The sequence below is a fragment of the Portunus trituberculatus genome, chromosome 48, assembly GCF_017591435.1.
Source record: "Portunus trituberculatus isolate SZX2019 chromosome 48, ASM1759143v1, whole genome shotgun sequence".
Classification (NCBI taxonomy): Eukaryota; Metazoa; Arthropoda; class Malacostraca; order Decapoda; family Portunidae; genus Portunus; species Portunus trituberculatus.
In genome coordinates, this window is record NC_059302.1 from 27,770,280 (window position 1) to 27,787,418 (window position 17,139).

A 17,139-nucleotide genomic window follows, 5' to 3' on the forward strand; every position below is an offset into this window, starting at 1 on the left:
GGAATCAGAGGAGCCGTGAGTTTACGCGTTCCTGATACTCACTCATGCACACACACACACACACACACACACACACACACACACACACACACACACACACACACACACACACACACACACACACACACACAGTATAGCATAGTCATCCCTTTGTCTTTAAAATCATGTTATAGCCCCATAAAAGAAAAGGAAAATACAAAACACGACACTAGTGGCTAAATTACTTATCGGGGCCCAGGAGAATGTTATCCCGAGACGGTGTTGTGTTCGACAGGATAAATTCTCCATTAAAACCTTCATTTCCCTTCCCTCGACCGCCCGACAGCAGCCTATACTCGACATAGAACTGGAGGGGAAGTGGCAGTGTTCCTTAGAGAGAGAGAGAGAGAGAGAGCCATCTCATCATCTACTTAATAACCTACTAATGGAATATTTAGTTCTTGACTTCATTACACACACACACACACACACACACACACACACACACACACAGATCTCTACAAGCCAGTGTTGGGGAATGGTGAGGAGGAAGAGGGAGACTTGCTGGCTTCTCTGTAATCTACCAATTTGCCTCGAGATCAGCACAGTCTCTAGAGTGTGGCTGGCCAGGGTGTGGGCGGCGTGCGGTGAGGAGTGTGGCCACCAGACTGTATGTATGGCTTTTGATGTGGCTGATGGAGTGTGCTTAGTGTGGTGGTATGTGTAAAGTTTGTATGAGTGTGCTGGGTAGTGTTTGAGGGATTTGAACAGTGGTTAAGAGTGTTCGAGAGTGTTTGGCGTGCGTGGTGTCTGCGATGGAGTTTGGTATTTGTGATATGGTTTACGAAGGGTGTGTGTGTGTGTGTGCGAGAGAAAGAGAGAGAGAGAGTCATATAATAGCTTTGTATCTACGTAATACTAGCGTAATTGGTCCAGTCATTGACCATAACTAAGACATTAAAACAACAGACTGATAAGACACTTGATCTAAAGTGCGCCTCTGTGTGTGTACTGCCTGGCAAGAATCGGGTAAGGGGAAATACGTGCCGCTGTAACGCTTCAATGCAGGAAATTGTTGCCAGAAGGATGTGACGGTATACTTAGAGCTGCCTCACACATGGAAGCGCGTGTGTTGTACTGAGAGAGAGAGAGAGAGAGAGAGAGAGAGAGAGAGAGAGAGAGAGAGAGAGAGAGAGAGAGAGAGAGACAGACAGACAGAGACAAAGAGAGACAGAGAATTTGATTACTAAAAAAAAAAAAAATAGAGAAAAAAAAAAAAAAAAAAAAGGAAGGCGCCGCAGCATCTCGGTCACATGGCGCGAAAGGAAGAGAGCTTGATCCGCGAAAGCGAAGGACCAAGAATCTTCCAGTGTCAGGCGAGCCATCAAAGAATCGACGACCGTGCTTCAAACTGCAACAAGGTGACTCAAACGGCGGACACACACACACACACACACACACAGAGAGAGAGAGAGAGAGAGAGAGAGAGAGAGAGAGAGAGAGAGAGAGAAAGAGCACGGTGGGGTGATAAGTCTGCCAGGTAGCGCTAATGAAGACCTGCTAACACCTGACATCTGATACTGGCCTCGCCACTCTACATTCTGTCCCCCCGCTAGATAACAACACCTCTGATTCACTGCCCTGCTTCGCGCCGTATGCATGTTTCTGTCTGCTATATTCTGGAAAGTTTCTGCGCCGCGCTTCCTCTGTATCAAAATCAAAAGCCTCTAGTTCAAGTTAGAAAGGGTTTTTAAGTGTGTTTTTACATACTAGTGGCAGATTAATAAGATTCCTACATTACTAATAAAAAAGAAACATTTTGTAACCCGGTATATCTCATTGGCCTTTGAAAATAGCGGTCATGAAATTTCAGAGTGTTTCCTAAAATAAGGGTGTTTGTATGTGTGTCCGTGCAAATCCTCCACTTCATAGTATTGTTTTCCGCCACCGGAGGGAAGCACATACACCAGAAAACAGACGCAAACATACAAATAAATGTTATACCGCGTTTTTCTGTGCTTTGTGTAAATTTGTTGCGGATTCTCGTTTTTACATGTAGATATGAAAGAAGATTAAGGTAGTACAAAAAAAAAGCTAGATTAGATACGATATCAATAAAATAAAGATCTGCTAAATTATTCGGATCTATATACGATAGAAAAAAAGTCAGTCAAAAAATTGGAAAATGCTTTTGAGGGATTTTCATCGAAGCTCGTCGATTGCAATTTCTTTTTCTCTCTTTTTTTTTTTCTCTCTCTAGTAATGAATTCAAGCTTTTATATCCGTACCTTTTTTTGGGAGCCGAGCAAAAGAGAGATAGAGATACTCGTTTGTGGATGATGACGATGTTTTTGATGCTCTGGTAAAATCTGAACTTACAAAACAAATAAAGAGGGAAAGAACGAAAAATAAGCATCTATATGTGTGTGTGTGTGTGTGTGTGTGTGTGTGTGTGTGTGTGTGTGTGTGTGTGTGTGTGTGTGTGTGTACAGAAAAGAAAATGTCATTGATGGTCTCATCCTCAAATGGCACAAAAGGTGAAAGTAGAGGAAGAGAAGGAGGAAGAGGAGGAAGAGAAGGAAGAGGAGGTGGAAAGGGATGAGAAAAGAGGAAAAAGGGATAAGACTAAAGAATAGGAAAAAGAAACATAATCGTAAGGAAAAAATCATAAATAGGAAATTAATCTCTCTCTCTCTCTCTCTCTCTCTCTCTCTCTCTCTCTCTCTCTCTCTCTCTCTCTCTCTCTCTCTCTCTCTCTCTCTCTCTCTCTCTCTCTCGTCATTACTTAACAAAGGCGATACAGTTCTTCCCTCTTTCCTTCCCTCCCTCCAACTTTCCCTCCGTCTTAACTTTCCCTCCCTTCTTCCCTCCCTCCTTCCCTCCACCATTGTCACCTCTCCCTCCAAATTACCTGCCCACCGCTGCCTCTGACTGACTTAATTAAGCAAATCAGTGTAAGTAGGATAAGTTGGTAATTGAGAGAGAGAGAGAGAGAGAGAGAGAGAGAGAGAGAGAGAGAGAGAGAGAGAGAGAGAGTCACCGTAGATTTTTTGTGAGGCTTGAGAGAACATAAAAGAACGACAACACCACCACCACCACCACCACCACCACCGACAACAACAACAACAACAACTACTACTACTACTACTACTACTACTACTACTAACAACAACAACAACAACAACAACATCAAGAGGGAGAAGAACGAAAAAAAGAACTAAGAGAAAAGAACAAGAACAGCACCAGGATGAGAACAAAGGAACGGGAAGAAAAAATAGCAAAAATAGGAACAAGAATAAAAAAAAACAAGACCAATGTGAAGGAAGAGAAGATGAAGAACAAGAATAAGAAGAAGGAAGTTATATGGAACACTTAATGGTAGGAAGTTGAGGAGGAGGAGGAGGAGGAGGAGGAGGAGGAGGAGGAGGAGGAGGTGGAGGATGTGAAAGAGGAAGAGGAGGAGGAGGAGGAGGAGGAGGTGGAGGATGTGAAAGAGGAAGAGGAGGAGGAGGAGGAGGAGGAGGTGGAGGATGTGAAAGAGGAAGAGGAGGAGGAGGAGGAGGTGGAGGAGGAAGGGAAAGAGGAAAAGGAGGAGGAGGAGGAGCAGGAGGAAAAAGAGAAGGAGGAGAAGGTAGACAGTGATAATATATGTGGATAGAAGAATATTATTGAGGAGTCCTGTACCATTAATGTGATGTATGGCCTTCCCTCGCTTTACTTTTCCTATTTTCCCTTCTTTCTTTCCTTTCTTTAAAATTTACCTCTCTTTTCCTCCTCCTCCTCCTCCTCCTCCTCCTTTCCTTCCATTTTGTTTATCTGTTCTAATCTTATTCACTTTCCCTCCAATCCTTCGACACACACACACACACACACACACACACACACACACACACACACACACACACACACACACACACACGACCAAAATTTTTAACTACTACTACATAACTTACAAATGATGATGCTAATGATGACAGTGATGATGCTATTAATGGTAGTATAAGATTAAACACCGCTGTACTAAAAGAAAAAAAAATTATATATCCACCGTGAAAGAAAGATAGTGATGACCAAAAACTACATTACATTCGGAGCACTGGAGGAATTAAGGCGCGAGAAGTCAGTAGGCCCATGTAAACGCGGATGTTTCTGTGTAATATAGGTTTATTATACCCACTTGATCATCTCTCTTCTTAAGTTTATCTAATCTTCTCTTAAACCTCGCTAGTGGCTTTTGACTTAGCACTAACAGCTTAAGATAACGACCTGTGTGTGTTTCAGTCGTTTACTACCCTGTTTGAAAGACTGTATCCTCCTAACACCTTTTTAAATCTGAATTGTATTGGTTGTGGTGGTGATGGTAGTGGTGTTAGTAGTAATGAGGATGGTACAAGTGGTGATGGTGGTGTCGATGTTTGTTACGGTGGTAGTGGTAGGAGAGATGATGGAGGTATAGTGATGCTGGTAGTGGTGGTGGTAGTGGTGGTGTTGGCTGGCCGCTAAGTCTTGGAAGCCCGATAGGTGAGGTGTGGCAGGTAAGATCAAAGTAGGGAATCTACCTGTGATGGCGGAGATGAAGCCATGCTAATGACACCTTCTTTCGGTAATTATTCCCTCACCCTTCCTTCACCTGGCCTGGCGCGCATGTGTATTCTCCCCTAATCTCCCTGTGGGGTATTCCATGTATCACGTCTTAGTGTTATGTATATGTGTTCTAGAGGAGTTTTTTTTTATTATTTTAGCCTTTTATTCTCGTTTTATTTTTTTTGTCGAGTGTTCCTGGTGAATGGGGCTGTTGTTGATGCTGCTGCTGCTGCTGCTGTGTGTGTGTGTGTGTGTGTGTGTGTGTGTGTGTGTGTGTGTGTGTGTGTGTGTGTGTGTGTGTGTGTGTGTGTGTGTGTTGTGTGCCATGTGGTGAGAAAGGTGTAGATAGCTGCAGCACCATATTTCATTAGCGTACTTTATCTGGTTACACGTTGAGACTGATAATGTTTGTCTCTATTTTCCGTGTGTGTGTGTGTGTGTGTGTGTGTGTGTGTGTGTGTGTGTGTGTGTGTGTGTCGGGAAGGAGGATGTGTTCGTCTTCTTTCTAATTGCTCAATATATTTCTTTTGTCATCTACTATTGACAGATATCACAGCCACACATACATTTATATATATATATATATATATATATATATATATATATATATATATATATATATATATATATATATATATATATATATATATATATATATATATATATATATATATATATATATATATATATATATATATATATATATATATATATATACATACAGAGAAACAACTAAAGTATTGCACACACACACACACACACACACACACACACACACACACACACACACACACACACACACACACACACACACACACACACACACACACACACACATATAGAGGATCACAAGCTAATAAATGGACAAATGAACAAACACGTTGATGAACTTCTGATTTTGATTTCTACACTCAGATTGGCTTGTACTTACACACACACACACACACACACACACACACACACACACACACACACACACACACACACACACACACACACACACACACACACACACACACACACACACACACACACACACACACACACACACACACACACACACACACACACACACACACACACACACACACACACACACTTGTAGTATTCTCTGACTAGCCAAGACAATGATGGAGAAGTAAACCAGAGATGTTCGTTACTGCTGTTTATTATTGTACACACAAGCGAGCGGAGATGAGTCGAGCGGTGTGTATGTCACGGAGTTTCGATGCTGACTGGAGAGTCCTCGGCTGAACATCCGGCCCGTGACCTCACACTGGCCAGTTGGGGTCAGGCACGCCCCCCCTCTTCAGGGGGCCGTGGGTCAGGTCACTGCAACTGGCCCGGCTTAGAAGGGGATCGGCGTAGTGCGTGGAATCCCCGGGCCGTGCCCCACCTAGCCCAGCTGTTCTCAGGTAGTTCCACACCTGGGCCGGATTAACGTGGTGGTAGTAGTAGTAGTAGTAGCAGTAGCAGTAGAAATAGCAGTAGCAGTAGTAGTACTATATAATTATAGTAGTAGTAGTAGTGTGGTTCACTACAGTACCCCTCCTCCCCCAAAAGAAGAAAAAAACAAACGAGGCATAAGGGGAGCCGTGGTACAGTGGAATCATGCGTGCTTTGGGGTCCGCGAGGTCTCCAAGCGCACGGGTTCGAATCATGTCCACGGTCCGAGTGTAGGTTGGGCTTCCTTACTCGGGGCAATGGTTTCCTAGCGGGTGGGCTTTGAGATAGGAGGTACCCCAAAAAAGTGAAAAAAAGAAGACGACCAGAATGGAATGCACTGCATTTTCAGATGCAGCAAATACTTAGACTAATAATTAATATATAATAACATTACCGGGGCGATTGTTTACAAAACAAAGTCCAACGAACTGCCTGTATTTCTCACCAACGGCGCCACAAACACATTATAACGTCGAGAATGAAATTAGAGCCTGACCATCTTATATTACATTTTCTCAATACAAAAATTGAATTTGAAAATGCGAATAGTTAGACTGGATGTTATTGGATATTATTACTTGGGTCATGTTTCTCATATTTTTCAAGTCTTATATCAAGCAGCAAAACAATGCTGGGCATGCTAATTAAAAATCAGTGAAATACTAGAATGACGCAAGTGTTATTTCAACGAGAAAAAAAAACTCAGGCAGCTAAAATCTTATTACGGATTGTAACTTGATTTGCATTTCTGTCAATAAATTAGATACCAAAAGAATGCAAACTCCCAAAATAAAAGAGAAAAAATCGTGATACAAAGCTGGAGCAGTTTTTTTTTTTTTTCACCTTTTTACTCACCTAGTCTATCTCCTCTCCCCTCCCGATCACACCCCTCTCTTCTCCCCTCCCCCTCCACCTCCTCCTCCTCCATCTGATCTAATACAGCGAGCCTTTTAAACACCAGGAAACATATCCAAAACACTCAAATTTGCCCTAAATAGGAGAGGATACCTCCACCTTGGCTGCGGCAGGATGGTTGTTGTGCTAGCAGAGACCTTGGCTAGTGCTCACCGTCGTTGGGCAGGTCAGGGAGCAAAAAATACTTAGGTGTGGTGTGTTGTGATAGGATTTGGGATGTGGTGGTGATGATGGTGTTGTTGTGATGTGGTACTGTGGTGTTGTGATATGTGATGATGTCTGGTGGTTGTGTATGGTGGTGGTGGTGTCTGGTGGTACTGTGGTGGTGGTCGTGGCGGTAGTGATGGTGCTGTGGTGTGTTGGCGTCTGGAGTTTATGTGATAGTGGTGTTTGGTGTTTGTGTGTGGTGGTGGTGATGGTGGTGTCGTGCGGTATGGTGTGGTGATGTGATGTTAATACTGCACACCCACAAAGTTAACTACCGTGTGTAATTCACCACGGTCTTCTGCTGGTCACCCAGCCAGTCTTCCCCATTATGGAGCGAGCTCAGAGCTTATAGACCGATCTTCGGGTAGGACTGAGACCACACCAAACTCCACACACCGGGAAAACGAGGCCACAACCGCTCCAGTTACATCCCGTACCTATTTACTGCTAGGTGAACAGGGGCTACACATTAATAGGCTTGCCCATTTGCCTCACCGCTTCCCGGGACTCGAACTCGGGCCCTCTCGATTGTGAGTCGAGCGTGGTAACCACTACACTACACGGTGTGTGTGTGTGTGTGTGTGTGTGTGTCGCGCTCGTGTGGCAATCAAATACCAGTCACAAAGCTGTATGTATAATTGGTGTTTAACTCTTAACTGCCACCTCTGAGAGAGAGAGAGAGAGAGAGAGAGAGAGAGAGAGAACAATGGGTGAGTAGAGGAGGGACAGGGAGGGGTGCGTGGAAGGGAGAGGAAGAAGGCATGGCTTATAATACTCATCAGAGGCAGCTTAATTAGGTTTAGCTAATGACAACTACCATGAAAAAAGATGACAGATGTCACTTTTGTTAGAATCATGGATAAGAAAACTGCTTCATTACGTATGTAGAAGCAGATTGTGATATATATATATATATATATATATATATATATATATATATATATATATATATATATATATATATATATATATATATATATATATATATATATATATATATATATATATTTATTTATTTATTTATTTATTTATTTATTTATTTATTTATTTATTTATTTATTTTTTTTTTTTTCTTCCCGCTACGTGCATTTCAGTTTCTTGTATATTCACAAAGCATGCCCAGGTAGACTATTGACATGGACGACAATTTCATTTCTGTTATAGATCTATGCACTTTTAATGCGCCATGCTGTTTGGAAATACATTATGAATTGTGCTAAACCCCTTCAGTAATGGGCCTTATTTTTTACCTTGGGTTTTGGTATGATTAGACGATTATATTATTGACATTAGGAAGGCTTTATAGTGGTCAGAAGATTAATAGCCAGAATCTTCACTATTTAAATCCCCACAAAATTGTTTAAAGCTGTATAAAATCAACAAATAGTAAACAGAATGAATATGAAAACGCGTCATAGCACTGAAAGGGTTAAAACTTAGGTGGTAATAGTTTAGTTAATGCTTTTCTCTGCCGTTTTCTGTGTGCGTCTCGGTCCAGGAAGGGGCAGGCCGCCACGATAAAGCGCTGCGCTGTCTGGACAATAACAAAAACAGATACAGATAGTCTGATATCCTGTCTTGTGCTTGCTGCCATCAGGTGAGAATTAAACTCTTATTATTAAACTCCTTACTCTCCCACCACGATCATTTTATAAGGCCAAAAAGATTATTAACAGTGTTCTCAAGAGTATTTGTCTTGTTAAAAATGTAAAGATTTTGTTAATGTGTCACCAAAGTCCTAAAAACACACTGAAAAATCTTGTAGCTTCAGCTTGAAACTTGCATGTAGTCAAAAAGCTGGCATAAGTGCTTCCGAATATTGTTATTTTCGTTGTTTTAGATATTAGTGTTTGACAGAAGGATATATGTGATGAATGAAAACATGCTTAACGGTAAACCAACAACAGCATGCCTCGTAACCCAAACCAATGAACCGTAGTGCTTTTTGTAGCCTTTATAAACCTTACGCAATTATGCTGTACTGTGGCCTTTCTCAGGGTACAAATTGAGAGGCTAGTGTACAAATTGAGACTACATGGGATAGGGATAGGTTAGTTGATTGGATTAGTGAATGGCTTTCTGATAGGAAACAGAGAGTAGTGTTAAATGGGGCAATGTCTGAGTGGAAGGAAGTGGTTAGTGGGGTACCCCAAGGATCAGTGCTAGGACCTCTTCTTTTCTTGGTGTACATTAACGATTTAAATATAGGAATTAGTAGCAAAGTATCAAAGTTTGCAGATGATACTAAGATAGCATGTGCAGTACAGGGTGAAAAGGACAATTACAGAATACAACGAGACCTGGACAGGCTGATAGCATGGGCAGACAGGTGGCAGATGGAGTTTAATTCTGAAAAGTGTCAGGTTATGCATTTAGGTAAAGACAACACAAACTTTAGCTATGAGATGGAGGGATGTTGGCTAGAGGCAGTAGAGGAGGGAAAGGATTTAGGAGTAGTGATAGACAGGACTATGAAATTTTTAAAGCAATATTTAGAAGCAAGAAATAGGGCAAATAGGATCCTGGATTTTATAAATAGAAATGTTAGTTATAAAAGTAAGGAAGTGGTGCGTAGCTTATATAATTCCTATGTTAGGCCCCATTTAGAGTATTACATACAGGCATGGTCACCCCATTATAGGCAGGATATCAACATGTTAGAAGCAGTTCAGAGAAGAGCAACTAGGATGATACCAGCATTAAAGCACCTGGAGTATAGAGATAGATTAAAGGAATAGTTTTATAAGAAATTTACTATAGTTAAACAAGACATGATCCCTATGTGTGGGATCACAGATTGTAGAGGAATTTGCTGCAGGACTTAGCCATGTTAATGGGCCAAATATTTAGAATTAGTATATAATGTATTGTGTACTTGTAAGTGTATCTTTAAGTACTGATGACGAGGTCGCTGTGCGACTGATACAGGATAACCTAGATGGGCCCTGGTGGCCCTTTGTTATCCTATTATTTATGTTATGTTATGTTATGTTAGGGTACAGGCTGGACGAAGCCTCTTTGGTTAGAGGGTTACAAAATGTTAGGTTACATAACCTTATATTGGAGAGGAGTCCAGAGGATAAGTTTGAGGGAGGGAGGAGATATTGGTTGAAATTGCAAATTTATCCCATTAATTAAGTGCTCAATTGGAGTGGCACTGTACAGGAGTCAAGGTTGTAAGTCTTTAGAAAGTGACCAAAGTAAAGCTCCATAGTCTTCTTTTCTTTTGACATAGTAGATGGGACAAATGACATAATTGCATCCCTAACCTTCACTCTACCAACAGAAGAAGATGGAGGGTGGGAAAAAAATTCCATCAATCTAGATTTCTTGGTATGGGGAGGCAATAGAAATAATTTACACTGAAATGAATTGTAATAGAGGGAATAGGCAGTTTGATTGTTTGATTTATATTAAAATTTTCCCTACTGACTTTTTTAATGATTGTCTCAAATCACAGGAGTATTAGGTGCTGAAAGAATTTTAATTAAACCCAATCTAACTTAATGTTCTCCCTAATTCAGTGTAGAATGGTACTATGAGCATGTGATGCCTCCTATCCAAAGCTTTGTCTTATTCCTCAATTTCTCTCTTTAAACTGATTATTTTTTACCTCTCTTTTTGCCATAAGGTTGCATATTTTTTTTACCTTCTATTACTCCTTTCATGCAAACTGTTCCCCTAATCTTGCTAACTGTATACATACCTCATTCCTTTCCATGGTCTTGCTCCACCTTCAGACTGTCATCTTCTGGAACTGACACTTTTATTTATATATATATTTTTTTTTTTTTTTTTTTTTTTCCTTTATCAATTAATTAATTTATTTATTATTATTATTATTTTTTAGAAAAGAAGTAAAAAGAAAAAAAGGTTTGGTGGTAATTCTTTTTATCATATTTCAACTTAAATATTACTTTCTGGAAAATTATTTACTTTATTTTCCATTGCATACCTTAATCAAACAGTTGAACTATTTTCCTATGATTTCAGCAAGGTCCATCTTCAAGTAACTTCATTCATTTTCCCATTCTCTGATCATACAGTTTATTTTCCCTTAACTTTCAATAAGATTCATTCTCGAGTAACTTCATTATGTAATCATATCTTCTAATCAGGAACAAGGAGGCAGTATTTCCTTTGATTTTGATGTGCTGACTCTCTGTATTGGTCGCCACTTTGCTTCTAGCAACCTCTGCTTCCCTCTTATACCAATTCATTGATAACCACCTGGGTATCTCTTACTGTAATTTGCTTCTAATCTCGGGCCATGTTAGTCTTGTGTTGACTTGCCCCATCTTGTCCTCCTTGGTAGTCCTCTTGTCTCATCTATCAGAGTAGTGATAACTGCTTGTAATCTTGGTACCTGCATTTATGTTTATCATTTTCCCTCTCTTATTCTTTTTACTTTCTTACTTCCTTTTCATTTTTTCATTCTTGTTTCATTCTTCCTTCCTACATCTTTCAATTTTTCTTGGTTCTTGGGTAACATCAGTAGTGTTGTTTTGAAATTGTACTCAGTCCTAATGTATTGATTTTAATGTTTTGATTTCTTTCCAATTGTTTTTTTTTTTTTCTATTTTATTTATTTATTTTATTTTTTCATTATTACTACATATCATATATTTATCTCACCTTTTCATTAGCTAATCATTATCTTAATCTCACTGCAACCAACAAGGATTACAGGTAACTTCAGCATTTTGCATAACAGGAGTAATTGTGTATGCAATGATAGAACGTCTATGATGTAACTTTCATCTCTTCAGACACACACTCAGTTTCTCTCTTATCCTCACTCGTACCCTATCTTTGCATATTCATTGACCATCTGAAGAAATACTAACCCCATCACACCATTCCTTTCTGAAACCTTCTACAACAGAAAAGGAAATGTGGAGACACCCTCTACACTTGATGTCTCAGGGCAGGTTGTTTGATTAGCTACACATGCTGACTTCATCACAAATTTTTATAGACCATAGTGTGATGTGCTAAAAAATTCCCATGTCTATGAAGTAGCAGTAATTAGATTAGTAAATAGATTTTTATCATTCAAACATGTAGCTTTCAGGGCAAAATGATAATATTGTGCACTATAGCAATCAGTGCATGGTGACTGCATGTTTGTTATCTAAGGTGCTCTACTTATTCCAGGATGAACTTCATGTCACCATGCCTGAGTCCCAGTGTGTCAAGCAGCAAGCCCTGTGCAGATGGCTATGATGTTCAGAATCTGGTAGGGAATTACTGTGACCATACTTGACATAAAGCAGCGAAAGTGGATGGAATTGTAAAAATGGATTGTAAGTTGTGCAATTATAGAATGAAACTCAAATCATTATTACTCATATATATGTGATTTGTATGGTGGCAAATGAATAGTTCATATATTTGTTCCTTTATTTTCATATATCACATTAGAACATGCTATGATTATGTTTTGTTTGGTGTTAGTAGTAGTTATAGTGTTACCTTTCTATAAGACTACATTTTTTGTGTGTTTTGTTCTTGAGAATATTACTATTTGGCATCTTATTATTCAGTTTATGTATCAAATATATTCACTATGGAAATTGTTTAGTGATCAGTGTACAGTATAAAGGAAATCACATAATACAGTAACATTGTTTGAAGATTGTTTTGCTTAACATTTCCTTCGCTTCAGATCAGTGGAACCAAAGGCTTCATGGGAGCATACTTCATCCGGCCTCCTGTGGACATATCTGTGGTATTCCCTGTGCCTATTGACATCAGCTGCATCAAGATGGTGGCAAGACTGGAGCAGAAGTGTAGCACAGGATTCTTAGTCTTCACTGAACCTGAGGACATCTCTTCATCTCAGTCACACAGTGCCACCCATTCCAGTCAAGTCAGTAGCTCAAAGGATATCTCAAATGAACCCTCTACCAGTCATGGTCACTCCTTTGTAATGAATGAGTTCTTAGAAGATTCCTGTAAGTCTTCAGTAACAGCATCAGATGGAGACAAAGATACAAGTGACATACACTTATGTGTTGGCAAGTTTTACACCAAGAAGGAGGATGTGTTAGTGCTCAAAAACCATCACTATAAACACTGGTTAAAACTTCCAATACCAGATGCAAAGAACAGTGTGAAGAGTCAGAGTTTATATCACGGTTCCTTGAGACACACAAACCGGAAGGCATTGAAATGTGTTAAAAGTATGATAATAAGAATACAGAGCACATCAGAAAGAGCCTGTCCACCTGTCTTACATTCTCTTGAAGTGTGGGGACAGGCAGGCATAAGCACAAACAAGAGTAAAAGAAGAGAGCTGTTAAAACAATGGAAAGCTTACAAACCCATCACCAAGACTGAGCTCGATGTCCCACGGCTCTACAACTCAAATCCTGAGGAAAAGATGACTGAAAAATCACAAAATGATGACTTAAACAATAGAGGTAATTTTTTATTGAATTTTTATCATTAAGTATTACTGTTATGCAGTTCTCTTTTTTTTTTCTATTTCATGTTTCTCACTCTCTCTCTCTCTCTCTCTCTCTCTCTCTCTCTCTCTCTCTCTCTCTCTCTCTCTCTCTCTCTCTCTCTCTCTCTCTCTCTCTCTCTCTCTCTCTCTCTCTCTCTCTCTCTATCTATCTATCTATATATATATATATATATATATATATATATATATATATATATATATATATATATATATATATATATATATATATATATATATATATATATATATATATATATATATATATATATATATATATATATATATGTAATAGTACCCTCATTGTTACATGTTGATACTTTTTCACATGGTGCTCCAGGTTATTTCAGTAATATATATTTATTAATTTTCAGGACAAGTATTACAATCAAGATAATAAAAATGCATAAGAGCTTTGAATATGAGGCAGATTGAGAACTTTTGTATGATTTCTTTTTCATATTCATGGCCTTCTACCATTAATAGTTTTAATTGTTTATGATAAGGATATGTAGTGAATTATTGAGTTTACTTACTATACTGTTTGTACCTTTGGAATCCAGCATACAGGTCTTAACATCTTTGGACATCCGAGATGTGTCAGTCTAGGGCCCTAGGCAGTGTTTTTGTTACTCATAATGGATCAAAAGGATAATAGCTATCTGTTTTACACAGGTGTATCATCACCATCCATGATTACTTATCTTGTATTGTATTGTTATATTATCACCTTACATGACAATGGGCCTGTGTACCATCACAAAAAGACATAACACTTACCACAAATCAAGATAGTATTATGGGAGACTATCAAATCATGCATTTTTCCAATAATCTTTCCTTATTTTATAATAAGTTAGTTTCATTATCAGTGGTTCAGTTATATTTCCTAACAAACTATGCAAAATATGGTATATGCTACCCTTTAATTCAGTTAAGTACCCAATAGAATTGTAACGTTATTCACAAGATTAAGAATTTTCATCACATTTCAGATTTATTTGAAAAAGTATTGAATTGGAAATTGTTATAGGTTAGTGGCACAGGACATAGCATACTGGCTCATGGCTGGGAAGTCTGGGTTCAGATCTTAAGCCTTGTTAGTGACAGTTTGGCCTTATCTCCTCTCTTGCTGTAAACTTCACACCATGATGATGTAAGTGGCTTAATTGTTATCATCCATAACTATTGAAGGAAGCTTTTGTCCTTCACTGGACTTCTATACTGTAATCTGACAATGAGATTCCAAGTACTCTATCTGTTATTCCAATTCTGAGCCAGTGAACAGAACTGGCAAAAAACAACTTGCTGGGATCTAAGGATAATGACTGGCCACAATCCCTCCATTATGATGTAATAGGGAACCTGTTTAGCTCCACTGTGTTACATATGGCCTGATGTGTTGATTCTGAATGTAATGGTGGTAACTTTATTTCATTTCTTTAGAGTACTTAAGATTTTATAAACTAACCTTGCTGAGTTGCTTTTGACTCTTGAATACCTGTAATTCCCAAAGATCTGCTGGAGATACCTGATGACTTCCTGGATCCTCTGACGTGTGACATTATGACAATACCATTGCTCCTGCCCTCTGGCAACTCCATTGATGCTCACACTCTGGAAAGGTTAGTGATCAGTGTCTTCCTGTCTTATCATTATAGTTTAGCATTGATAATAACAGATTTTAGAAAGCAGGTGATATTATGATATGTAACTGTTGAGTGTATTCCTCCATACTGTTTGAATTGCTAGTGCTTTGTTTTTTCTCGTAACATATTCCAGATGGCAACTACACTGAAATATTTCCAAATTATGTATTTCCATTCATGCATTTCTGGTGTATTATTCTGTAGATACCTTTCCTCTTTTTCCAAATGTGTTTTCTGCCTGTTTAGCATTCTCAAGGACCTTGAATATGTTCAAATCTTCATTTGAGTGGTGATTAGTTTATGCTTATCTCATTTCATACTGAACCATTTCACACTGGAGAGAAGATATAGTGAATGTAAAGGAAAGAGTTGCAATTTTTGCAACCTTGCTCGAGTCAGACTAGCATTTTTGCCTTCATTTTTGTATTTGTGGTCTTACAGTTTAGCAGGTTTATGTCAGCCACTAAACAATACTCTAGGATCCAAATTTCATCAGCATGCTACTTCCTCTTCCTTATTTGTACAGCGCTACTCAAACTCATTCTCTTCCATGGATAAATTTCATTTTCTTCACACTTGGCTCAGTCCTTCCTTAACCCTGCCCATCCCTTTTTATGTCTTTATATGAACTGTTAACCTTTGATTGTGGACCTGTGCATGTAAATGTTCTTGTAATTATTTTCCTTACAACTCTTTTTGTATAGCCAAAGCACTTTAACACCCTCCAATTTGCCCTTTCCAATAAGTAACAGTGATCTAATCACATCTCAGGCTTGTTCCTCACTCTATCAAAGAATCTTATATATGTAATTGTTCTCCAGCACTAAATTTCTGCCACTTCTATCTTTTTCCTTTTGATTAAGCTTTGGTCCAGTAATCATACAAAAGAGTTGTGATCCAATTTCTTTAGATTTTTCTAATTTATTACCTCTACAAGTAAGTCTTTCTCCAAACACACTTTAATGTTCCCAAAATCATAGCTCCTTTTACCATATGACTTACTTCGGCTTCCAATGATTTCCCATATCACAATGGCATATCTAAGCATCTAGTCTTTTTTCACCTATCTCCCAGCATTCTAAACTATATTAGTACCTTCATATACATCTCATCACTTCACCCCTTACCACTTTCAAGTTCAGCTCGCTCCTGTCATACATAGTACATACTTCCGAGATTCTGTAGTACCTATCCTTTGCAATTCATCTTAGAATTTCCAAGAGTTGTCATCTACACACAATAGTGATGTATACATACATAAAATGGAAAACCTAACTTTATTTTATTTTATTTATTTATTTATTTATTATTTTTTTTTTTTTTCTACCTTGTTCTCAGATATATTGCAAGTGAAGCCACTTGGGGACGACCTGCTTCTGACCCCTTCACTGGTGTTCCCTTCAAGGGAGACAAACAACCTGTACCCAATGTGTCTCTCAAGGCTCGGATTGACAGGTGAGTTCAGAACCAAGTTCTAAATCTTGTAAATCCTCCTCCTCTTTCAAAGTATGTTTTCAATTAACTATACCCAGTCAACTCTTATGTTCCTAATGCCTGTAAACAAACAATGCAGTCTGCCATTCCTTTTAATTTCAAAATCTTGATTAACTTCTAGGTATCTCACAGTGTTATGCTTCAGGTGTGACCCACATCAGCAGTATGAGAAAGTATTTCTTACCTATATATATGATATTAAAATCTTAATCTTTGATTATACATTTTTTTTTTTTGTATAAACAGTCTTAATCTTATGCATTTCTTGTGAATTTTCTTTATGTATATTTTGCATTGGCATTGTATAATGATATATCTGCAGTCATTCTTTTAACCTTCACAAACATCTACAGTTCATATAATATTTATGTGTCCATCACTCAAGTCACTATTATT

The 17,139-nt window shown here is 38.6% G+C and overlaps 1 protein-coding gene across 2 annotated transcripts in view; it reads left to right on the plus strand.

Moving 5' to 3' along the window:
- The first annotated feature begins 8,627 nt into the window (after window positions 1–8,627).
- The window catches only part of LOC123498732 (RING finger protein 37-like), a 10,017-nt gene continuing 1,505 nt past the window's right edge, over window positions 8,628–17,139 (plus strand). The window contains exons 1-5 of one of the 2 annotated variants that reach the window (XM_045246137.1): window positions 8,628–8,728; window positions 12,289–12,370; window positions 12,800–13,556; window positions 15,117–15,225; window positions 16,588–16,704. In XM_045246137.1, coding sequence (XP_045102072.1) covers window positions 12,290–12,370; window positions 12,800–13,556; window positions 15,117–15,225; window positions 16,588–16,704 — 1,064 coding nt within the window. In that variant the 5' untranslated portion in view covers window positions 8,628–8,728; window position 12,289. Of the gene's footprint in view, window positions 8,729–12,288; window positions 12,438–12,799; window positions 13,557–15,116; window positions 15,226–16,587; window positions 16,705–17,139 lie in introns of both variants that reach the window. The other variant, XM_045246138.1, reaches the window with a different exon arrangement.